This window comes from Schistocerca serialis, chromosome 4, assembly GCF_023864345.2.
Source record: "Schistocerca serialis cubense isolate TAMUIC-IGC-003099 chromosome 4, iqSchSeri2.2, whole genome shotgun sequence".
In the NCBI taxonomy this organism is placed as follows: Eukaryota; Metazoa; Arthropoda; class Insecta; order Orthoptera; family Acrididae; genus Schistocerca; species Schistocerca serialis.
The window spans coordinates 110688404-110713997 of NC_064641.1; the positions used below are offsets into that span (position 1 = coordinate 110688404).

Here is a 25594-nt window from a genome sequence, read left to right on the forward strand (position 1 = left end):
GTATACATTAGTCTTCTTTTTTTAGCAACGCAAGCCCTTCGTGCGTCAGTTGCGGAGTCTGCCCTTAAACACTTATGCATTCGCCAATGTCAGCTGTCAGTCTCAGAACACCTGAATGCAATTATGATAAACAGGCTGCAATGCATTCATTTTGCTCCAGTAGGCGTTGTACCATATTAAACATACCGTACAATCGGACTTACGATTCCTGAATTAATTTACCTACGGGTTTTTTCATTAGATACTGGAACTCATGAAGTTTTTCACTAGCATTGTAGCTTGTTTTGAAATAACTGACCATTTTTCTGGCTTTTTACCGCATAATAGAGAGTTCACCGTAGTTGTACAAAGAACTTTTCACAACTAAATAACACTGCGTGTGCAAAACAAACAACCTGTTTTATGTTTATGTTGCCACTGTGGATAAGCTGTGTGGCCGCAGTTACTGTTAATTAAATGACGAGTTTCAGCCATGTATGCCTCAGAGTTCAGCGAGGTCCAAATATCAGCTGTTGAAGAAACACAGGTGGAATCTTTCACTTCCTAGGTTGCAGTCTCTTTCACTTTCTGGTAATTTTATTAAGTCATGTGGCGCAATTTTTTTCGATTTGGTATCGAATATTTGGGTGTACCGGTAACAGTGCAACAATACGTCGAAAACGAGTGTCCTCAACGACTGACAGTGGTTGAAAATCGTCTGTTATGATGGCCACTAGTTCTTGTTGGCGTTTACTTCCCTCTATGGAGCGAGACGTTAGATTTAGATCAGTGTTCCTGCAGGAAGATCTATTTTGCTCGAATATTAGTCCAGGAAAATTATATATCGTACTGTGCAAAAGCTTGGATCATTTTGATTTTGAGATGTGTTTAGTGATATCGGAGTCCGATTTAAAAATCCGACTTTAGAGGACTGCCTCTGGCACTGTCCGACCTGTTGCGCGGAATTCACTTTTTGTGCGATTTGAACGGATAACATACTCGCAACACTCCGCCTCGTTTTCGTTATCCCCAGTGATAACAGCGCCCCAAGCGGTCTGCAACCGACACTTCTGAATACGATGTAAGATGAGTGCGAATATTAACGTTTATATTGACATGTAACATAACTCTTACAACAGGAAGTACCGTATATGCAGTGCCATATAAATCGACAATAAGTAAAAAATTACACCACTTTCGTGATTCTTTAGTGTCCTGAGGGTTCTGGGAGATACGAAACCGCGCATTACCGGACAGTTTTTTATAATTCTCTTGTAACATACAAACATTTACTGAATAACAACGTTTTCCTTTAATAACAAAACACTATTAGCGAACTCCAGAAGACCCGACATTTGACAGAAAGACGTCTTATTTCTACCCGACAAAGCAGAGGTTTGTTCACTACTCTTTCAGCCATATCAGCGAACGTGGAATGTAGGAAACCTATGTGCAATTTAATACCTACATTATTTAACGTATCAAATAAGCCACTACAACTGTAGCTTAAGGCAAAACCACACAAACGTGATAGTAAATCGTCAAAAGCAATAAAACTGTTTCCCAACACAGGAGAAACCATTTCTACAATTGCTGCTAAATCTGAGCCACAAACGGCAAGAATCTTCAACACATTCGGTTTTGAAGCACAAGTAATTACATTTACAAAAATATATGTGTACTAGAAAGTAGAATGAAGTGTAAGAAATGGTGAATCATTGGACTCCATTAAAATTTTTAAAGCGCCTATGATAACAACAGACAACAACAGAAATATATGCTTCTATTGTGTTATTAAAGTCGAAGACCCACCAATCATCAGCCAAGGTGATGCTGTGGGTTTTTGGGGCTATGGTGTGATGCTACGTCACTCAAGTAAACTACCGAAATCCTCTGGCGATGTTACAATAGCCTGTCTAAGCTGGAAATTGTTGAACGAGGTTCTTTTCGCGACAAGCTCGTTCTTTACAACATATACATTGTGCTTCTTTGGGTTATCAAATATTGCCTCACCTCATATTCTCCTGACACGGCATCCAGCAAATTCTTACTTTTCCCTTTGATGAAGAAACCATTGCGTGGCAGGCATTTCTAGAATGACTACGTGGTAATTTTCGACGTGAAACATTTCCTGGACAACCAAAATGTAGACTTCTAAAGGGTGAGTCAGCATTACCCAATACCTTTGACTTGAGCAGTAGCGCTCGAGTCAGAGAAGTGGAAGAGCTTGCTTGGACTCATTGTCTTCCCGACAGCAGCAGTTTAGTGACAATGGAGAGGTGGACCGCACGACACCATGCGTGCATCGTAGAGACATTCTTTAAACATGCAGAATGTATGGCCACCACTCAGAGGAAGTTCTATCTCCAATTAGACGTTCTACATAATCGTGCAATTCCACCCTGCAATCGCACTCTGCTATAGGTTAAGAACTTTCATGAAACAGTTTCTGAGGTGCAAACGCAGCCACGTCAGCCTGAAAACATTGAAGTTGTGCATCGTGCAATTTGGCAGAGCACTGGCGGATCTGCGAAACGACATGCACAGTCTCTTGGCTTATCAAACTCATCCGTTTGACGCATTTTACACCGTCTAAATTTTCATCCCTACAAAACTGCGATTGTTTAGGAGTTGAAGCCTCAAGATTTTGTGAGAATGAGGAGTTTTGCTGAAGTAATGAGAAAGATGTTGGTAGAAGAACCTGGAATTGTAATTTTAATATCAGGTAAGGCTCATTTTTACCTAAACAGCATTACTAATAAACAAAACTGCCGTTACTGGTCTCCAAACAACCCTCCGCAGCTGCACCAGCCCCCACCATATTGTGACAGGGCAACATTGCGGGAAGGATTATGGAAATTTGGTTTCTTAGGGCCTCATTTCTTCAAAGAAAATGGGAGAGCCATCCCTGTGAACACAGAACGTTATTTCTCGTCCTGGAACTTCATCGCCGTGGCATAAGTCGTCGAAGTGCTTGGTTTCAGGAAGACAGTACGATAGCTCACACTTCCCGTGTGTGTATGTCTCAAATAAAGAAGCTGTTTCTGGGGAAGGTGACATCTAACAGGTGAGATGTTGACTGGCCATCTCGTTCTCCAGACCTTACTCTGTGTGACCTCTTCTTGTGGAGCTTCCTCAAGAAAAGTGTACACCAGTATGCCATGTACTGTGCTTCAGTTAAAGCATACCACTGAGTGAGAGATTCATCATACACCCCAAACATGTTGGAGACTGTGATGACAAGCTTCGCACAAACAGTTGACAAGTGTGGCAAAAACAGGGACAGTACTTAAAGGACATTATCTTACACAAGTAATTAATTTCTTTCAAAATTAACACACACTGAAGAGCCAAAGAAACTGGTACACCTGCCTAATATTGTGTATGAGCATGCAGAAGTGTCACAATATGATGCGGCATGTACACAACTAATGTCTGAAGTGCTGGAGGGAACTGACACCATGAATCCTGAAGAGTAGGAGGAGGTGGAGATCTCTTCTGAACAGCACGTTGCAAGGCATCCCAGATATAATCAATAATGTTCATGTCTGAGGAGTTTGGTGCCCAACACAAGTGTTTAAACACAGAAGAGTGTTCCTGGAGCCACTCTGTAGCAATTGTCCTGCTGGAATTAGCCAAGTCTGTTAGAATGCACAATGGACATGAATGGATGCAGGTGATCAGACAGGGTGCTTAAGTACATGTCACCTGTTAGAGTCGTATCTCGACGTATCAGGGGTTCCATATCGCTCCAACTGCACACGCCCCACACCATTACAGAGCATCCACCAGCTTGAACAGTCTCCTGCTGACATGCATAGTCCATGGATTCCTGAGGTTGTCTCCATACCCGTACAAGTCCATCTGCTCGATACAATTTGAAACAAGACTTGTCCGACCATGCAACATGTTTCCAGTCATCAACAGTCAGTGTTGGTGTTGATGGGCCCAGGCAAGGCGTAAAGCTTTGTGTCATGCAGTCAACAAAAGTACACGAGTGGGTCTTCAGCTCCGAGAGCACATATTGATGATGTTTCGTTGAATGGTTCACATGCTGACACTTGTTGATGAGCTAGCATTGAAATCTGTAGCAATTTGTGAAAGGATTGCACTTCTGTCACGTTGAACGATTCTCTTCAGTTGTCGTTGGACCCATTCTTGCAGAATCTTTTCCCAGCTGCAGCGATGTCGGAGATTTGATGTTTTGTTGGATTCCTGATGTTCATAATACACTCGTGAAATGGCTGTATGGGAAAAATCCCCACTTCATCACTACCTCGGAGATGTTGTGTCCCATCGCTCATACGCCGACAATAAGACCTAGTTCAAACTCACTTAAATCTTTATAACGTGCCATTGTAGCAGCAGTAACCAGTCTAACAACTGCGCTTGACACTAAAGTGCGCGTCATTTACGACGGCGGCCGAGTTTAGGTTCATTCTGCGCATCTGACGTCACAAAATACAGTCAGCCAATGAACAGAGAACGACGTTGCCAGAGTTCGACTGCAGTGCAGAGCACGGACAAGAGTCTTGTTTTAGAAACGTTCAGTCATAAATAAAGTAACTGAACAAAAGCAATGTCTTGATAGCAGACTTTCTTTTATGGAAAGTTTGGAAAAAGCATTCTTTATACCAATTGCTTCATATTCTATTAATTAATTAAACCAAACAAGCAATAAGCCTCCTAATTCAGGCGATAGCAAGGAAAGGTGTTTGTATCATTCGTACTAACCTCTTTTTCGCAATAAAGAACAGCGGTAATTGTTTCTTTCCTATTGTACTTCGACGAAACGTGAGTAATTCATAGTCACACCAACAGTGTTTGTCGGTATTTTGCGTGCTATTTTAAAGTCCTTTGGAAGGTCTATTGAATGACGAGCTGCGTAAGGGTAATGGTTAAAGTGTTTGGCTGCTACGCGAAAGGTTCTGAGTACAAACCTTGTTAGGAGCTTAGTATTTTCTTTATTTAAAAACAACATCGAAGTGTCTTAGTTCATGAATTTTATTCGTTTGAATGTAATTTTTTGAAATTTGTAGTGGCAACTAAAATCGACCATACGGAAAGTTTACCTCTGCAAACTCTTCAAAATTTCGTGCAATGGTTTACTACATCTTATGCTGCACAGTAACTGCGTTGAACATCGAAACAAAATTAAGTCATTTACGGGTGGAAGGTATCAGTCAAGAAGATGTGTAAAAATCAAATTATTGGGCCAAATAGTTTTTGTGAAATCGAATGATAAAGTGTGTCAAAGCAGTCGAAACACCATGTGTCTGCACAGGCGAGCAGTGCAGTGGTGACAAAATCGCGCACAGCGCGGAATGCGGGGAACACGTCTCTGTAGCAGCGAAAGGGTTAATGCGGCCGTGGTGGCTTAACGTCATAAACTGCGCGCTCCCCCCTAAACGTAAGTTTGCGAGCTATACTATGGCGCTGCTTCTCTTGGCGCGTGCAACTGGCAACGCAGCGATCTCCCGCGTCTGGACGGGCATGCGCGAACCGCCAAGATAAAATAATTGATCTATAATTGTCTTATATATACCGCATCGGCGTATTCTGCCTGTTTACATATGTCTGTATACCAAATGTTCAAATGTGTGTGAAATCTTATGGGACTTAACTGCTAAGGTCGTTAGTCCCTAAGCTTAACACTACTTAACCTAAATTATCCCAAGGACAAACACACACACACCCATGCCCGAGGGAGGACTTGAACCTCCGCTGGGACCAGCCGCACAGTCCATGACTGCAGCGCCTGTATTTGAATAGTGTGCCTATACCTGTTTCTTTGGTGCTCAGTGTATAAGATGTAATCTGTCATTTATTGTATATCTTAAAATGTGACAGTGTGCTATAGATTCAAAACCATCAGACAACGCTGACCCACCCTGCACAACTAAGGTCTCCAACACACCATCCACCTTTGGTGAGGTGGCTGCGTGATCGCTATCTACCTCCATCATCTTACCGGAACTTGCCACTATTTTGCTGGAAGAATGTTATGAGATTTCCTTGAAAACCATAATTACATGGCCTGTGTTTTTTATCCATTCCTATAGGACTGGAAGCTGTTTTGAATGCCAGCTGTTTTCCTACACCGTCTGTGGCATGGTAACGTGTCGTGCTTTTGGTTTTTTCATATTTTTGTCCACCCCCTGTGTAAGGATGGAAGATGCAGGAACTATAGAGTAAGGATGGAAGGTGGAGGATCTATAGTGTAAGGAAAAGAAGATGACATGAACTTTGTCTTTTCCTGTAGCATATGACTGGTATCTCGTTTTTTTTATTTTTGTTTACAGTACCGAGTGCTTTTCCCCAGTATATTATTCCATACTTGACTGTAAATGAGCTTTCAGTATCTGTAGCACGTAGCAGATTTATGATAGTTCAAAATAAATTCCCTGACTGCTAATATCTAGGCGTAACCTGTGTAAGTATAGATGTACTACCTATTAGTGACACATGAAAATTTGTCCCGGACCAATACATATATACCTAAGACAGCTGATGCCTAGATATTCGGATTCAGCGAATTCATGTCTAATTAGTTTCAGATGGCTTTTAATTGTCATTAATGTTTTCATACAGACATGCAATTAGATGATAGTTTAGCTGTAGGAACAAGAATATGTGTTCCATTTTAGACTACTCTGTAAATATAAACCTAAGAATTTCACATCATCAACCAGTTTTTAACTCTATCTTCGAGGAGCTGCCATTTTGTTGCTCTGGACACTTGTGGCTAAAGTATTTTCAGTGTTTATTATACGCTTATTGTAATTTTCATAGCAGTGTGCTAGCTTCATCAGTGATGTGTTTGTTGATGATTGAAGGGCTTTTCTGGCTAAGACTGTAATCAGTTTGGTAGTGCCATTTGTGAACAAATCACATGAGTACAGGCAATGAGACATTATTTCCATGTTTTTCATTGTCGAATAACCGAAATTTTGACAGGCTGTCACCGGGGGTACTGTCATGAAGAAGAATGGTACAGTTTTTTTACTGGATTGTTATCTGATGTCTGATGTATTATTAGTTGAGATGGGCATTGAATACCATCAACCATCTAGAAAAAAATAACACATTAATGGGCTTATTTACAATATGACGCTTAATAATTCAGATGTACGTAACTTTGTATAGGTATAGGCTCTTCTGTGGTACTGCGTTATAAATTTAGAAGTGCTGTCTCTCTTCCGAGTAGCTGTGAACGACGCGTGGTACGGCGCGTGCGATTGACAAAGGTGCAGTCGGTAGCGCAGTCTGATTGATGATTTGTTGCGAATAAATTGTTGAATACTTCAGAATTAACTGTTCTTCGAATGCCTCAAGTAATGGTCGCGGAATGTCCGGTGTAACTAAAGAAACAGATGAACATTATTTCGGAAGTGCTTCACGAACAAACCACTTCTGTTGGTTTTTCTTTCTTTCCAGACATAATTTTTGTAAAAGCTTATTGCACAAAAACTACTCGTCCAATTTCTGTGCTGCCATTATTTTAATAATAACAAATTATAAATTTTGAAACTATAGTAATGTCACATCACAACAGTGCCGTTCGGTAAAAACTCTGAAGGTGACATCTGGATAATACAGTACTGGCCATTAAAACTGCTACACTAAGAAGAAATGCAGATGATAAACAGGTATTCATTGGACAAATATTTTATACTAGAACTGATATGTGATTACATTTTCACGCAATTTGGGTGCATAGATCCTGAGAAATCAGTACCCAGAACAACCACCTCTGGCCGTAATAACGGCTTTTATACGCCCGGGCATTGAGTCAAACAGAGCTTGGATGGCGTGTACAGGAACAGCTGCCCATGCAGCTTCAACACGATACCACAGTTCATCAAGAGTACTGACAGGCGTATTGTGACGAGCCAGTTTCTCGGCCACCATTGACCAGACGTTTTCAATTGGAGAGAGATCTGGAGAATGTACTGGCCAGAGCAGCAGTCGAACATTTTCTGTATCCAGAGAGGCCCGTACAGGACCTGCAACATGCGGTCGTGCTTTATCCTGCTGAAATGTAGGGTTTCGCAGGGATCGAATGAAGGGTAGAGCCACGGATCGTAACACATCTGAAATGTAATGTCCACTGTTCAAAGTGCCGTCAATGTGAGCAAGAGGTGACCGAGACATGTAACCAATGACACCCCTTACCAACACGCTGGGTGATTTATGAAAGGTTTGAAATTACGTTTAATATGTGTTGGAAGTCTTTTTAAGTGGTCTCAGCATGAAACACTGGATGAATATATTCTGGGTAATACGCACTCTATTTCAAGCAAAAGCTGTTTTTCATGTATCTCCTGAATTACATGTTGTACAACTACATTATTTTGCAAGGACATTCAGTGCTGTCTGCAAACATCTTGTAGAAGCCCTTCAAGGATCTTTGAATTCTTACAATCACTTCTCAGTATATTTACTCCTTACAGCTCTTTTTACTGATAACAATAATCTGTTTCCGCTAAACTTTGATTTTCGCAATTGTGATAAAAACCAGAGAAATAAGTTCAATGTACACTTCGCTATCTTTTCTTGGTATCAGAGTGCATTTAAGTACCCAAGTACACAGGTCGTCATCAAGCTCCCGTGTAATATAAAGCAATAAATTGGTAATCTCTACTACATCACTAGGTGCTCTTGCACATTATATGACTATGTAGATACAAGGATTGAAACTCTCTGTTAGCTACATGCCAGTGGCAGTGCTCATTGTAAATGTGTTTGACAAGCAGTAGTGTATTGTAAACAGGCACGGGTAACTATTTTGTTTCAAAAGTACCAATGTAATCAAGTAAACGTTGGACTACCAGTAGGAGGCCAACAGCAGTTTTATTATTATTATTTTTTTTTTTTTTAAAGTAGCCACCTTCCTCCTAAGTTGCGAGGCTAAACTTAGCACAAATAGAGTTAATCAGTACTGTGACAGGTTATTTGTAACACAGTGTTAACATTAGGTTTATAAGAGTTGCTGCTTCTCTTTTGTTAATACATACGTTCATTTGTTCTACATACCAGGAGGATTTTGTTTCTAAAGGGCTTTACATAGCACGACGCGTGAATGAATAAATGAACTCAGTTTAGTAATGCTTTCCATAGATTTGTCATCCATACATAACGCTGTTGCTTGGGGACATGATGTGGGGGGGGGGGGGCTGTTTTTGTGTGCATGTCTGTCTATGCGCGTGTGAGCGTGGGGGGGAGGGGGGGGGCGCTCAAGCATGACCCGGGTAACAAGACACTGCATCGTTAGTTTGGACGTCTCACTTTACTCCACCGCCTCGCCAAATTAGAAGGAATACAGCACCGCTGCGCTAGAATATGTATCGGAGCGAGGCCCTCAATACAGATCACTGTTTTGCTCTTGAAAGCAGCAGAGATGCATCTTTATATTTGTCGCCAGTTGCTGGCAGAGAGATTTACGTTGCGAAAATTCTTAACTTGGGAATCCGTCAGTTGTTCAGAAATTAACTGAACTAATGGAGCTTCTCCAGGCCAATTTCCGTTTCTGAGTTGAAACAAAAAGCGCGCTGCTGAATATCAACCACTGTTGGACGGTGACATTTCGTTCCTAGCATGTTCACCAGAGGTACTAGCACTTCGAAATTCTTTTTTCTCAGATACTCGTTCCGTGCAACACACATCTGGTCCAGGAAAGTAAAACGCCTGACATTGGCAGCATATTCAAGACAACTCGGCAAATGCAGCAGCAGGTCGAAAATAAGTTATGAATCGTATGTGGGTTGCGCCTTCTTTTGTCCTGATCTCCAAGTAGGACGGTCACACCCCGCCATCGCCGACTCCAGAGGCAGTGGTCAACGTGCAGGCTCTCCACTTTGCAGGCTGCTACAGTTGTAAGAAGGGGGGCGTGAGACACAGACGCAACGCTGTGCTAAATGTCACACTGGGCTATGTTTCTGCTTTTGACTCTCACTACAGCAATTTAAATGCTCAGGGACCTATCACTGTGACTTGTTAACAAAATACTTGGCGTGCTTTCTTCATAGCACCCCTAATGAACACTACAGGGGATAAGTTCTCTCACCACACTTCAAATTACATCACGCGGTACAGAACATGGCGTCTGAGGTTTGCATTCGACACTGGTCCTTCTGTCAACAGGTGCAAAAGTATTGCAGGATGTAGTGGGTGTATATATGGAATGAAAATCAGTACAAAGTAAACTAAAGTAATGGTACTGGGAGGGAATAAAAGGGCGAAAATAATGCTGAAGGGAGAAATATTAGAACATGGGCAAAGCTTTCAATTCCTAGGAAACAGGAGAGAAACTGGCTGGGAAGAGCGGCATAGAATTGAAAGCTGGATAGCAATGGCGGAAGAAGCACTTTGTAAGAAAAGAAGAATTCTCTGTAGCAATATGGACAAAGATTTGAGGAAAACACTAATGTAATGTTACGTTTAGAGTGTTCTCCTATATGGTGCTGAAACATGGGCACTGAGGAAGGAAGGTACACAAAGGCTGGAGGCTTTTGAAATGTGGACTTCTTGGAGTGTGGAAAGAATAAGTTTGACGTATGGAGTGAAAAATGAAGTACTGAGCAGAGTGGAAGGGTAGAGAAGGTGAAGGAAGAAGAGACTTCAGATCCGCGGCGGTGTGATGGATGGCAGCAGATGCAGCGATATTTAAGTAGGAAGCAGTGGATCGCGGGAAATAGAGACGCAAAGGACCTACTTGTATGTATTAGAAAACTTATGATGATGTACACAAGCTTGTTACTGCGTATCATCCCACCACCCCCATTTCTTAGGTACATACACTACAGGACTGAACAAGATCTCGATCACATCTGGGCCGTTAAGTGGAGTGTCGCCTGTCTACATTCCAGCAATACGGAGGGACTGAACTGATGTACTACGGAAAGTTGGTGGAGTTTCTCTGGAATCCATCGCAGTAAGGTATCCAACGAAAAGACAGCGTGGATTCCCTCACAAAGGAAAGGGGAGACTCGCTTATCCCCGACTTGAAAGTTTCCAACAACGTCAGTGAACTCAAAGCGAAGACCCAAGAACGCCTGGAAATAAAGTCTGGGAACAAACACACAGCACCAGAGAGGCGGCTAGTGGATCCTACTCCCTCAACCCCCGTTCCACCACTCTCCCCTCTCCAACTCCCAGCCCAGAAGACCATGATTTACTCCTTGTACCTGCGACAGGGTGTATGTAACGACAACGATACAAGTTAGCTTTCAATGTGGATGTATCCCCAATCACCACCTATATTATTCGTGACACTCAACATCCGAAGATGATTTAAATCACCTATTCTTCTCATGTGAGTGGTACAAGACTACTTCAAATAGTAAGTTGCACATTATTATGGCAGACCAAGTAAGTTTTATTGATCGCTGCACTGTACATCAAAGTTGCACAGGTACATGGCACTATGTTTCAACATAGCCATCGAGTCTCAGTAAACAACAGCCGAGAAGTTCAACCAATCGTTCAACTCCTAGACGATAGAAATACGCTCCTCGGTCACAAGGCCGTTCGAGAACAGCTGTGTGAACGTCCTCATCGTTCGGATTGCTGCGAATCAGTTCCCCAACTGCCTGGAGATTGTCTTCTGTGGCCTTTATCGACGGCCTTCCTTCCCGATCAGTCTGACACACGTCTCTGCGGCCTTGGCAGAATTGAAGACATGCGCGGAAAAACGGGTTAACTCTCAAATGTAAAAGCTTAGAGATAAGTGTTGCAGTCTGTTTCTGGCTACGGGAACTATCAAAATTGACATTGGTCGTACCGCTAAGTGATATTTAAGGGCGAGACCAATATCAGTTTTGATACTTCCCTTAGCCAGAAACAGATGGCAACACTTATCTCTAAGCTTCTACATTTGATGGCTACTCTATTTTTCCGCGCTTGTCTTCAATTGTTGGCACCATTTCACTACGGCTGCACGCGATACTGCATGCAGTCCATATACTGCCTAAATTTCACGGTGAATCTGTGTGCAATTTAGCGTTTTGCCCACAAGTATCGTACTGTCCAACGCAGTTCATATTTGGAGTATGTTTCCAGTTTTGGGGCCATTTCAGTCCTGCACTGTGATGCACCTGTTATCTGAACCTGAGCAGATTTGTCTCTACAGGAAACTGGCAACGTGTACTATTTGTGACAATGCGCCTCCTTTCTTACGCAACAGACTTAGCGTGGGACAAGAAGTGCAACTTGTTTTCTGCAGTTCCCTCTCATCTCAGCCAGAAAGTTACTTTTTTCACATGATTAAAAAGCTGAAACACCGATTCCTTATTACTACCACAGTTACCCTCTCGTCAGAAAATTCAAAAACTGACATCTGCAGGGTGACAATTATTGAACTATAAGAAATAAAATCGTCATAACTTCTGAGGGTTTGCGTTAGGACGTTCAAACTGCAGGGTTGGCCGCGGGGCTATGATGGGAATTACTAAGCACTGTATGGTTTGGTTTAGTGACGAAGCCGACTTTCATTTCAATCGGTTCGCCAATAATCAAAGTTGGCGACATTTGGGGGACTGAGAAATCGCATTGCGCGATCGAGAAGTCTCTTCACCGTCGACGGGTGACTGTGTGGTGTGCAATGTCCATTCCCGCCATATTCTCCGGATCTGAGCACATGTGACTCCTTTTCGTGAGGCTGTATTAAAGACAAGGTGTACAGCAATAACCCCAAAACCATTGCTGAGCTGAAAACAGCTATTTAGGAGGTCATCGACAACATCGATGTTCCGACACTCCAGTGGGTGACGCAGAATTTTGCTATTCGTCTGCTCAACATCATCCCCAACGATGGCAGGCATATCGAACATGTGATAACCTAAATGCGAAAATCTGTAGTGAAGTTTACATGTTGAATAAAGTGTGTGCACGTAGTAGTTTGTAGCTAATTTACGTATTTTTCATGTAGTTCAATAATTGTCACCCTGTACATACAAACTCTGCAGGCCAGTTTCAGGCATTTTTGCTACGACTTTCATATCCTCCCTTGCCTGTTCCATTCACAGTTGTTCTGCATAGAGAACGCTGTCCGTATGCCGCCTTATAAATTCTTACTACTCCGATTTTACCGTCACGAACGTTTCCTTAAATACACTCCTGGAAATTGAAAGAAGAACACCGTGAATTCATTGTCCCAGGAAGGGGAAACTTTATTGACACATTCCTGGGGTCAGATACATCACATGATCACACTGACAGAACCACAGGCACATAGACACAGGCAACAGAGCATGCACAATGTCGGCACTAGTACAGTGTATATCCACCTTTCGCAGCAATGCAGGCTGCTATTCTCCCATGGAGACGATCGTAGAGATGCTGGATGTAGTCCTGTGGAACGGCTTGCCATGCCATTTCCACCTGGCGCCTCAGTTGGACCAGCGTTCGTGCTGGACGTGCAGACCGCGTGAGACGACGCTTCATCCAGTCCCAAACATGCTCAATGGGGGACAGATCCGGAGATCTTGCTGGCCAGGGTACTTGACTTACACCTTCTAGAGCACGTTGGGTGGCACGGGATACATGCGGACGTGCATTGTCCTGTTGGAACAGCAAGTTCCCTTGCCGGTCTAGCAATGGTAGAACAATGGGTTCGATGACGGTTTGGATGCACCGTGCACTATTCAGTGTCCCCTCGACGATCACCAGTGGTGTACGGCCAGTGTAGGAGATCGCTCCCCACACCATGATGCCGGGTGTTGGCCCTGTGTGCCTCGGTCGTATGCAGTCCTGATTGTGGCGCTCACCTGCACGGCGCCAAACACGCATACGACCATCATTGGCACCAAGGCAGAAGCGACTCTCATCGCTGAAGACGACACGTCTCCATTCGTCCCTCCATTCACGCCTGTCGCGACACCACTGGAGGCGGGCTGCACGGTGTTGAGGCGTGAGCGGAAGACGGCCTAACGGTGTGCGGGACCGTAGCCCAGCTTCATGGAGACGGTTGCGAATGGTCCTCGCCGATACCCCAGGAGCAACAGTGTCCCTAATTTGCTGGGAAGTGGCGGTGCGGTCCCCTACGGCACTGCGTAGGATCCTACGGTCTTGGCGTGCATCCGTGCGTCGCTGCGGTCCGGTCCCAGGTCGACGGGCACGTGCACCTTCCGCCGACCACTGGCGACAACATCGATGTACTGTGGAGACCTCACGCCCCACGTGTTGAGCAATTCGGCGGTACGTCCACCCGGCCTCCCGCATGCCCACTATACGCCCTCGCTCAAAGTCCGTCAACTGCACATACGGTGCACGTCCACGCTGTCGCGGCATGCTACCAGTGTTAAAGACTGCGGTGGAGCTCCGTATGCCACGGCAAACTGGCTGACACTGACGGCGGCGGTGCACAAATGCTGCGCAGCTAGCGCCATTCGACGGCCAACACCGCGGTTCCTGGTGTGTCCGCTGTGCCGTGCGTGTGATCATTGCTTGTACAGCCCTCTCGCAGTGTCCGGAGCAAGTATGGTGGGTCTGACACACCGGTGTCAATGTGTTCTTTTTTCCATTTCCAGGAGTGTATGTGTAAGAGGAACTAATGATATCGTCAGGCAGATCTTGAAACTCTCGCTCTGGAAGATACTAGTGATGCTCGATCGACCTCTCACGTAGAGTCTGCCACTATAATTTGATGAACACTTCCAGAAAGCTATCTTGCGTTTACTGAACGATTCTGTAACGAAACGAGCCGCTCTCCTCTAGATCTTCTCTGCCTCTTCTACTAATCCTACCTGATAACGGTCCCAGACCGGCAAGCAACACTCAAGAATCGATCGAACGATGCATTCGTAAGCTACTTCTTTGGTGGATTAATTCCATTTCCTTAAGATTCTACCAACAAATCTGAGCGTGGCGTCTGCTTCGTTTTAGACCGCGCCGAACGCTCACTCCCAGGTATCCTGCAATTGTTACTCTCTCCAGTTATTTATCGCCGATGGAACAGCAGTCGATCTCTTCGGCTGCTTACACGCAGTGTGAAACATTTTTTTACCTTTAGGGTCAACTACCAGTCCCTGTGCCAGACCTGTGTACGTCTTCCTGCATTTCGTCAAAGCCTTCTGGCGGTGAAACCTGGCTGTAGAAACAGCATCGTCCGCGACCAACAGCACAGACCTACCAACACTATCCACTATGTGAGTAGGCTATATGTAAGGGGCGATCAAAAAGTTTCCGTTCGAAGGCCCTACAGTCCAGACTCGATACGCCAATCAGGCAAAATCGCCGAGAGCATTGAGGCAATGATCTCGCCGGCGCACCAGGTTGAAGATACCGTTTGGTAAAACACCGTGTCCTGCTGCGTGAAGAAGTCCGTAATTGCCTGCTGTACATCCTCGTCCGACAGAAATCGTTGACCCTTCAAAGCCTTTTTTAAGGAACCGAAGGCGTTATAATCGCATGGGGAGAGATCAGGACTATAGGGAGGGTGCTCGAGTGTCTCTCACTGCGTTACGACATTTGCGAGATAGGGACGTGCGTTATCACGAATCAGGAACATTCCTTTTTGACAGACATGCTGCCACATACACATTCCTCCCGCTGGTACTCTTTGGACGCATTTGGTAATAACGTCGCCATAATTCTCGTTTCAGCATTTACCGCACACATGCCAGAAAGACACGAACACTACACTAATCCCCGCCTGCATGTCAGTGCTTATATACTTGCTTTGTAGACGCGCTACGTTGCATATACGCTGCAGCAACGCCCTCAAAAGGAACCTTTTTGATGATATGTTGTAAACTCTAACGACTCTACGGGGTGTTTCAGGAGCAATGGTAAATATTTTACGAGGTGGTAGTGCAGACGAACTGCAATAAAAAAGCCATATAACTATGTGTCCGCTTTTATCGAGTACACGGATACGGTTGAGTTCAATGCATTTTCGTTTCGCGTGTTGCTACGCCGGTTGCTATAGACTGCTATGGGTGTATTTATCGAATGTGTAAATGAACAGACTGTGGATGAAGCAGAAGACATCATTCAGTAGGTAGAACGTAGTCCTTCAAAAAGAGCACGTAGAATTTCTGCATCTATCGGTGTTCCACATACACTATGTGATCACAAGTATCCGGAAACCCTCAAAAACATACGTTTTTCATATTAGGTGCATTGTACTGCCACCTATTGCCAGGTACTCCATATCAGCGACCTCAGTAGTCATTAGACATCGTGAGACAACAGAATGGGGCGGTCTGCTGAACTCACGGACTTCGAACGTGGTCAGGTGATTGGGTGTCACTTGTGTCATATGTCTGTATGCGAGATTTCCATACTCCTAAACATTCCCAGGTCCACTATTTCCGATGCGATAGTGAAGTGGAAACGTGAAGGGACGCGTGCAACACGAAAACGTACAGGCCGACCTCGTCTGTTGACTGACAGAGACTGCCGACAGTTGAAGAGGGTCATAATATGTAATAGGCAAACATCTATCCAGACCATCACACAGGAATTCCAAACTGCACCAGGATCCACTGCACGAACTATGACAGTTAGGTGGGAGGTGAGAAAACTTGGATTTCATGGTCGAGCGGCTGCTCTTAAGCCACACATCACACCGGCAAATGACAAACGACGCCTCGTTTGGTGTAAGGAGCGTAAACATTGGACGATTGAACTGTGGAAAAACGTTGTGTGGAGTGACGAATCACAGTACACAATGTGGCGATCCGATGGCAGGGTGTGGGTATGGCGAATGCCCGGTGAACGTCATCTGCCAGCGTTTATAGTGCCAACAGTAAAATTCGGAGGCGGTGGTGTTAAGGTGTGGTCATATTTTTCAAGGAGGGGCTTGCACCCCTTGTTGTTTTGCGTTGCACTATCACTGCACAGTCCTACTTGATGTTTTAGGTACCTTCTTTCTTTCCACTGTCGAAGAGGCATTTGGGGATGGCGATTGCATCTTTCAACACGATCGAGCACCTGTTCATAATGCACGGCCTGTGGCGGAGTGGTTACACGGCAATAACATCCCTGTAATGCACTGGCCAGCGCAGAGTCCTGACCTGAACCCTATAGAACACCTCTGGGATGTTTGGGAACGCCGACTTCGTGCCAGGCCTCACCTACCGACATCGATACCTCTCCTCAGTGCAGCACTCCGCGAAGAATGGGCTGCTGCCATTCCCCAAGAAACCTTCCAGCACCTGATTGGACGTATGCCTGCGAGAGTGGAAGCTGTCATCAAGGCTAAGGGTGGGCCAACACCATATTGAATTCCAGCATTACCGATGGAGGGTGTCACGAACTTGTAAGTCGTTTTCAGCCAGATGTCCGGATACTTTTGATCACATAGTGTACAGAAGTATGGCGGACATTACTTATGCACGTGTTCCATCAGTATCAACTACAACTCATCCGACAGCTTCGAGCAGGAGACGATTCGAATTTTGTCATTGGAGACTTGAAAATCGCCAGGTAATCCCATTTTTCCTCTTAACTGATGAAGCCACTTTCACACAGGACGACATCAATGAATCTCGTATTCACATTAGTAGCCTGAAGAAAACTCACATGCCACTGTGGACACACATTTTCAAGAACGCTTTTAATCACATAGTGTACAGAAGTATGGCGGACATTACTTATGCACGTGTTCCATCAGTATCAATTACAACTCATCCGACAGCTTCGAGCAGGAGACGTGTGGTGTGGCTTGATACGCAATGAGTTGGCTGGGCCTGATGTGTTACCGCATCGTCTTACAGGCCCCGTTATCTACACTTGCTTGAAAATGAGCTTCCAGCATTATTGGAACAGATTCCTTTGGCAACAAGAATACGTAAGTTCATTCAGCATGACGCGGCTCCTGCACATTGCAGTCGCCGGGAGACACTTCGTCTAAACCTGATATTCCCCGGAAGAAAATTAAGTGTGAACGTCCTCATTTGCCTTTGTTTGGGTCACATACTAACAGCCTTATCTCTGTACTCAATAAAAATTGGACACATGTTACATGGCATATGTACTAATTCTCCTGAAACACACTGTATAACACGAACTTGTGGTGCTCCCGAACTCACTTTTACAAGCTAATTGTGGACTACAGCTACTTTGTTAGTAGATGACATGTTTATGATTCCAAAATTGTATTATAAAACGTTTTATAGCAGCTACCATCCACAAACCAACTCATCAAACATTTCCAAACTATTTTCTCGTCTCTTGCCATACTTATTACCGATTTCGAACATTTTGTTCATCGTCAGACAGCTACACCGTGTTGAATGATCAATTGTTGAATGTAAAACGCCGTGATTTACCAATTATTGCCGAAAACTTGCATGCTAAAAATACTGAACAAAATATTTGACACCAGTAACGGCAAGGTACATCTGTATCTACGTGATTGATCTGCAATTCACACTTAAGTATCTGGCAGAAGCTCCATTGAACCACCTTCAAACTATTTCTCTACCGTTCCGATCTCGAATAGGGCCCGGAAAAAAACGAGCAGGAAAGATCTTCGGTATGAGCGCTGATTTCTCTTATTGTATTACGTTAAGCATTTCTGTCTGTGTAGGTGGGCGTCAACGAAATATTCTCGTATCCGTAAGAGAAAGTTGGCGACTGAAATTTCGTGGGAAGATCGCGCCGCAACAAAAAACGCCTTTGTTTTAATGATGTCCACCGCAAATTCTGTATCATTTCAGTGACACTCTCCCCCCTATTTCACGATAATACAAAACGTGCAGCACTTCTTTGAACTTTTTCGATATCCTCCGTCCATCCTACCTGGTAAGGATCGCATACAGCCTAGTTTACACGACGACACTAGGTTGCAGGCAACTGCACTACCGGCCACTGCGCACTTGCGCGCGCTGCGCGTTTGCACAACTCGTTGGTGAAACAACACTTTCGGCTTGTTCCAACTTTGGCGACACTAGTTGCATGAGTTTTGAGGTTATGTGTGTTCGTAGATTGTAGAAAAACTGAAATATGAAGTGGAGAACGGAGAATGATGTTCAATTTTTGGATATCTATGATTTGCATAAGTGTTTGTGGGATTTCAGTGAGCCGGCCGGTGTGGCCGAGCTGTTCTAGGCGCTTCAGTCTGGAACCGCGCGACCGCTACGGTCGTAGGTTCGAATCCTGCTTCGGGCATGGATGTGTGTGATGTCCTTAGGTTAGTTAGGTTTAAGTAGTTCTAGGTTCTAGGGGACTGATAACCCCAGATATTAAGTCCCATAGTGCTCAGAGCCATTTGAACCATTTGATTTCAGTGATGCTGGTTACAAAAATAAACAACATATTGCTGCCGCTGAGACCATCATGTGTGATCAGAACATAGTTTGACAATATCTTAGCTGCAGGGCAAAATTTATTGAATTAGGAGCACATTTACAACTTGAAGTAAGAAAAATACAAGCAAATGTAATTCTAGCTGTAGAAGTGCTCTTGTCTACAAGATTAAATCCTATCGTTCGAGTTAGCCCACTTTTTTTTTTAAGGAACATTGTTAACAGGATGGAAGGCTACACAAATCAAGAAGCTAAATTCTTTATTCAATATTCATCTATTTAAAATTTCGCAGCATTGCTCCCCATTCACAAATGTTGGAATTTTGAAATATTGCCACTTCAAGGGATTCGTTTGCAAACCGTCCTCTTCTTAATGCGGCCTGCTTCTAATAATTACTGCCGTTAATGTTGACAATTATTACTGTTAATAATTATTCGTATTAATGAAAAAGCGTCATCCCCAACTAAAACAGCATCTTATAGCATGCTCAGTGCATGCAATGTGATATGTAATTTCAGTTCTGGCGACAGTGCTTCATGCATTACAATATCTTTATTACTTATCGCATAATTAACTCTATTTAGAAGAAACGGTAACAGTTCTGGTGACATTCTAAGATAGTTAAAAGAACTTCTTGGGTCTTCCATTACAAATTATTTCAGCAAGGATGCTAAGCAATCGCGCTGACGTCTTTTCTTCATCCAGTCACGAATCGAAACACATTTCTTATTTTTTCTTATGCAGTGATTCCACGCAACAAGCTTTAACTCAATCACAACTCGTGCGACGTGCAGCTGCCAAAACTTTCATTTCAGACACAACTCAGGAACACACAAAACGACGAAACTGAAGTGTATACTGGTTTCGCCGTGTCTACAGTGGAATATGAAACCATTTGCGTGCAACACATCACACGCAACGAGTGGCGCAACCCAATGTCGTCGTGTAAACTAGGCTTACTGCACAGCAGTATTCTAGTAGAGGAGGAGCTGGCATAATGCACACAGTCTCTTTAGTAGACGTGTTGCATATTCAAGTGCTCTGCCAATAAAACGCAGTCGTTGGTTCGCCTTCTCCGTAACATTTGCTATGTGATCGTTCCGATTTAAGTTGCTCGTTATTCTGATCCCCAGGTATTTAGTTGAATTGACAGCGTTCAGATTTGTATGATTTATTGTGTAATGGAAATTTATCGAATGCTTTTTAAAACTCACGTGAATGACCTCACATTTCTTATTATTCGGAAGCAATTGACTTTTTCAATGATAAGACACAAAAAAATGTTTTCAAAATATTTCAGAAATTGATTTGCGCTTGAGGGCTGTTGTATAACAATTTAAAACTGATTTTTTTAAGAGACTGCAACATGTAGGGATCTACACAATTCTCAGGTGCTGTGTATTCTGTATATGCTGACATAAATTTGTTGTAATCATCAGATGTACTGAAAAAATGAAATGATCGTACGGCATTGTTGGTCGGGAGGCCCCATGCGGGGAAGTTCGGCCACCGTATTGCAAGTCCTTTTTAGTTGACGCCACTTCGGCGACTTGCGAGTCAATGATGATGAAGAACACACAACACCCAGTCATCACGAGGCAGAGAAAATCCCTGACCCCGGCGTGAATCGAACCCGGAACCCCGTGCACGGGAAGCGAGAACGCTACCGCACAGATGTTTTATTAATGTTATATGAAGCTATGGCTGCGTGGTACGCACAGCAGACACGAGTGAAATTAAAGTTAAAAAAGAAATACCTCCGATGCCGAGATCGACTTTGTTCTCGCTTGTGTCCTGCGCGAACCCCGTCCTCACTTTCCACAGTTCCAGAGGGGGCGCAGCTTGCACGGTGTCGAACACGGACCCCTCGGCGTTCGTGGCCATGGCGCGAGACAGCTGCGTCCGCAGGCTCCGGGGAATGAGCGAAGCTGCCCGCCGCATGGCTTTACCACGACTCCCGGCGCTGACCCGTGCACATTACGTCATACGTAAACAAGAGAGGATTCGTTACTATTCGGGAGCGCTCGTACGTCGTCACCGCCCAAGCTTAGAGGAGCAGACGCAGACAAGCCGGAGAGATTACACTGCTGCAAAACAACGACCTTTGAATGCGTTACGCAACAAGGGAGACACTCGTCACATTGCCGTCACATCTACAGCACTTAACACCAACCCTGTTTATCGTTGCACTGGACTCCTACATCTACATCTATACACCGCTGTTAAGTGTGTGGCAGAGGGTACTTCCTACTGTATCGTATATTGAGGTTTCTCCTTGTTCCAGTCACAGGTGGATGTACTGTGAGACGAACAACTGCTTGTATGCCTCTGTATGCGAGCAGCCATATGCCTAATTTTGTCTGAGACATGTGGGCGGGGTCGATAGCAAAGGATTGAAGAATATTATCAGTTTCTGCCCTAAGAACAGTTCTTGGAGTTTTCCAAGCACGTTCTGATGAGGTACACTGTGTCTTTCTTTGAGTGTCAGACACTTACGATTTTTTCATTATTTCGCTAGTCAAACAAGCTAGTGATCATTCACACCGCCTTTTATAGTATATATACACACCAGTACATTCGATGTACCCTCTCGGTGCAACCTGATGCTGGCCTCAATCCCTTCAGCAGCATTCAGGTATGATCTGTGCAACCGATCTGCAATATCTTTACCTAAGATCCCAGCAGCGAACCGTAGCCTGTTATTACCATTATCTTCAACGGTGTCCATGTGTCATTCGAATTCATATTTTTACATACGCGACATGTGTTCCAAAAGCAATGGGAATCATTCCTTTTTTTGGAAAAAGTTTGGTTTATTCCTCGATATAAATGCTATCTCTTGTAAACTGGTCCCCATTAGATATCATACACTTTTGCCAGCGCTTTTTCCTTGCTCCGCAACACTTCTGGAACCGAAACTTGCTCTTTGGGACCCGTCAGCAATGCGTTTTCAATCTCGTCAGCGCTTATAAAACCTCGACCCCTTACGGCTTCGGCCGACCTCGGTGGCCGAGTGGTTCTAGGCGCTTCAGTCCGGAACCGCGCGACTGCTACGGTTGCAGGTTCGAATCCTGCCTCGGGCGTGGATGTGTGTGATGTCCTTAGGTTAGTTAGGTTTAAGTAGTTCTAAGTTATGTTAAGTCCCATAGTGCTCAGAGCCATTTGAACCATTTTACGGCTTCCTTTATTTTTTGGAATAGGAGAAAGTCACATAGCGTCGTGTCTGGCGAATATGGAGACTGGGCATGACAACGACATTGTTTTTGACCAAACATTCACAAACAAGCAAAGAAGTGCAAGCAGGTGCATCATCGTGGTGCTAAAAGCCATGAAATATTTCCCCACAAATTCGAGCTTGTATTCGGATTGCTTCGGGCAGTGACGTTCAACATGAAAGTACTATTCCTTATTAATCATTCGATCTTGTGACAAGAATTCTTGGTACACTGTACCCTCACGGAGTGGCCGCTCGGTTTAAGGCGCCATGTGACGGATTGCGCGGCCCCTCCCGTCGGAGGTCCGAGTCCTCCCTCGGGCATGGGTGTGTGTGTTGTTCTTAGCATTAGTTAGTTTAAGTAGTGTGTAAGTCTAGGGACCGATGATTTCAGCAGTTTGGTCCCTTAGGAATTCACACACTATACTGCTAAAAATCGAAGAACACAGTGAGCATAACTTTCACGTTTGATCGCATATCGCGAGCTTTATCGCGATCCAGAATGTTTTCACTGCTACGATGGAGGTTTAGTTTCGACATATCTGCAAACACATGTCTCATTACCTGTTATGACACGTTTTAATGGTTTTGCATCGTTGTTGACTTGAACTAACGACTGCTGAACTACTTGCAGTAGTCACTACTTTTGTTCGAAATTCAACAATTTTCGGAAAGATTTTGCAATCACTTATTCCATACACAAAACATCCGAAAAATTCCATGGCATAAACTAATTGATAGGCCAACATCGTCATCGACTTCCCTGATTGTGATCAGGCTAAAACGGGTCCCTATGCTTGTTATTTTGTTATTTGAACTCCTGATTCTTGTTAGTATTTAGATATTATTCTCTGGGGCATCCCTTTCGCCATATATCAAAGAATTTTGAAGAGTATTATGACCCTTGCAAATTGGGGTAACTGGCATTTCTTTGCTTCAGTTCCACCAAGTGCAGTGTCGTGCGAATTCCGGCTGAAATTTGTTTTATGACCATGTAGATTAATCAAAAGCGGAACGGAATTAAGGCCTGGACTTCGACACAACAATGTACGGAGGCTGTTTCGTTACACGTTTGCCACAGATTTCCTAATTAGAGTATTCTTTCTATTAACGATCTCAAAAAGGAAACAGAAATACTCAGACTCATGACTGGGGCTGAGAGAAGAAGTGACTCGTATTCTATAAAATGGGCATTTACTGCTAGAAAAGCCCTTCAGTCTCACACCAAATACCATGCATGCAGAAACAACACTTCATCATCCTGGTTCCTTAAGATGTAGGGGAGGTTTCTACTGACAATCTTTATCTGTAACAACAACACGTGAATCTGCGGAAAGAAATAAGGAGTCTAGACATTAGGAACCGACATAAAACCACCGGAGAAATTCCACCATGTACTGATATCAACATGTGTTACAGTCGCAGGAGGGGATCTAATGAGATAGGAATCCAAGTCCGCTACACTTGGTAAACGTCAGTTATATCAATAAACCAAAGTCTACTGAGTCATTCCCAGCCACACAGGTATTAGTTCTGCTCACGTGGTTGGGTGTAACGCAGTTAGGTGTGTCTAGAGTGAATGGGCAACAGATCGAAAGCCAAGCCGAAACGTACAAGAAAATCGATGAAGTTCAGTACCCATAAACCTGAGCATGTGTGTGGATATTTGTTCTACTCAGTGAGTTAAAAATTGTTCATTTAACCTGTCTTCTAGCGAAACTCCCCTGCTCGGATTCGTGTGGTACTCGGTTGCCCACAGATGTACAAGTTTAGCCCGAATTATCACACACAAACGTGAAACACAATTAGAATAATTAAATGGTTCAAATGGTTCTGAGCACTATGGGACTTAACATCTGAAGTCGTCAGTCCCCTAGAACTTAGAACTACTTAAACCTAACTAACCTAAGGACATCACACACATCCATGCCCGAGGCAGGATTCTAACCTGCGACCGTAGCGGTCGCGCGGTTCCAGACTGAAGCGCCTAGAACCGCTCGGCCACTAGAATAATTAAAATTGAAAACTGAAGTTACAGACAATTCGCTGAAGATGATCAGTAAATAGAAAGAATTGAGAAATTCACACAAAGATAAGTCAGTATGAAGGTCGCACTCATGGTTCATAAAAAAAAAAAAATAGTCAGTAATCACTCCGCACAACACAAGTGTGCACCAATTTACAAACGGAAACGTGTTCAGCATCAGATAGAAGAGAATGGCAACACAAAATGTTCAAATGTGTGTGAAATCTTATGGGACTTAACTGCTATGGTCATCAGTCCCTAAGCTTACACACTACTTAACCTAAAGTATCCTAAGGACACCATGCCCGAGGGAGGACTCGAACCTCCGCCGGGACCAATGGTAACACGAAATTCCACATTATACTACTGAAAAACTTTTAGAATAGAAATGTGGTTCTTCTCGAATACAGTTCTTGGTTATCAGCTCGAGTAAAGCGCGATAGTTACATAGATCGCAGACGAATATTTAAGTAATTCCGAACATGAGTGTCCGGAAAACTTTCTAACCGCTGGCCTGTAGTCGCCGAGGTGTGCCATTTTTTTTTCCTTTTTTACCACGGCGAGTGCGTGTTGTGTGAATGGAAAAACTGATAATAGAGATGGTGAGTGCTTGCCCGGTCCGAAGACGCTAAAATAAAAGCATGTTCGTTGCACTACGTCATGCCATGTTACAGGGCGTGTCTGAACAGGACTCAGTGGAAAATTTCCATGACTTTGTCAGAGGGAAAGGAACTACTCTAATTTCTACCGGTACATATGCGCACTCAATTTTCCAATTATTCGTGATGTGAATTAGGAAGAGGAAAAAGGTTGATGATGCGAGACACAAATAAAACAAACTTGTCTGTACGAATTCTTTCCTCAAGCACAGGACAGAAGTATGGTAAAAGGTAGCGGAAGACTAAGCTGTCAGACTGGTTCCAAGTTAAATAAAGTATAATAAATAACATGTATATGAAAAGAGAGTTGAACAAGCCTCTTTCAAGGCGATCGTTCATGATGATTCCTTACGGTTTCTGCGTGATTTCATCAGTTGATGCTGTGTAGTGGCGGCCAGGACGCTCGTTCAAAAATGGTTCAAATGGCTCTGAGCACTATGGGACTCAACATCTGAGGTCATA

At 43.9% G+C, this 25594-nt stretch overlaps 1 protein-coding gene across 1 annotated transcript in view; it reads right to left on the reverse strand.

Annotated features, from left to right (window-relative positions):
- The window catches only part of LOC126473908 (aspartate aminotransferase, cytoplasmic-like), a 70020-nt gene extending 48821 nt beyond the window's left edge, over positions 1-21199 (reverse strand). The window contains exon 1 of the mRNA XM_050101254.1: positions 20991-21199. Within this exon, the coding sequence (XP_049957211.1) occupies positions 20991-21174 (184 nt within the window). The 5' untranslated portion in view covers positions 21175-21199. The remainder of the gene's footprint in view (positions 1-20990) is intronic.
- Positions 21200-25594: the final 4395 nt, after the last annotated feature.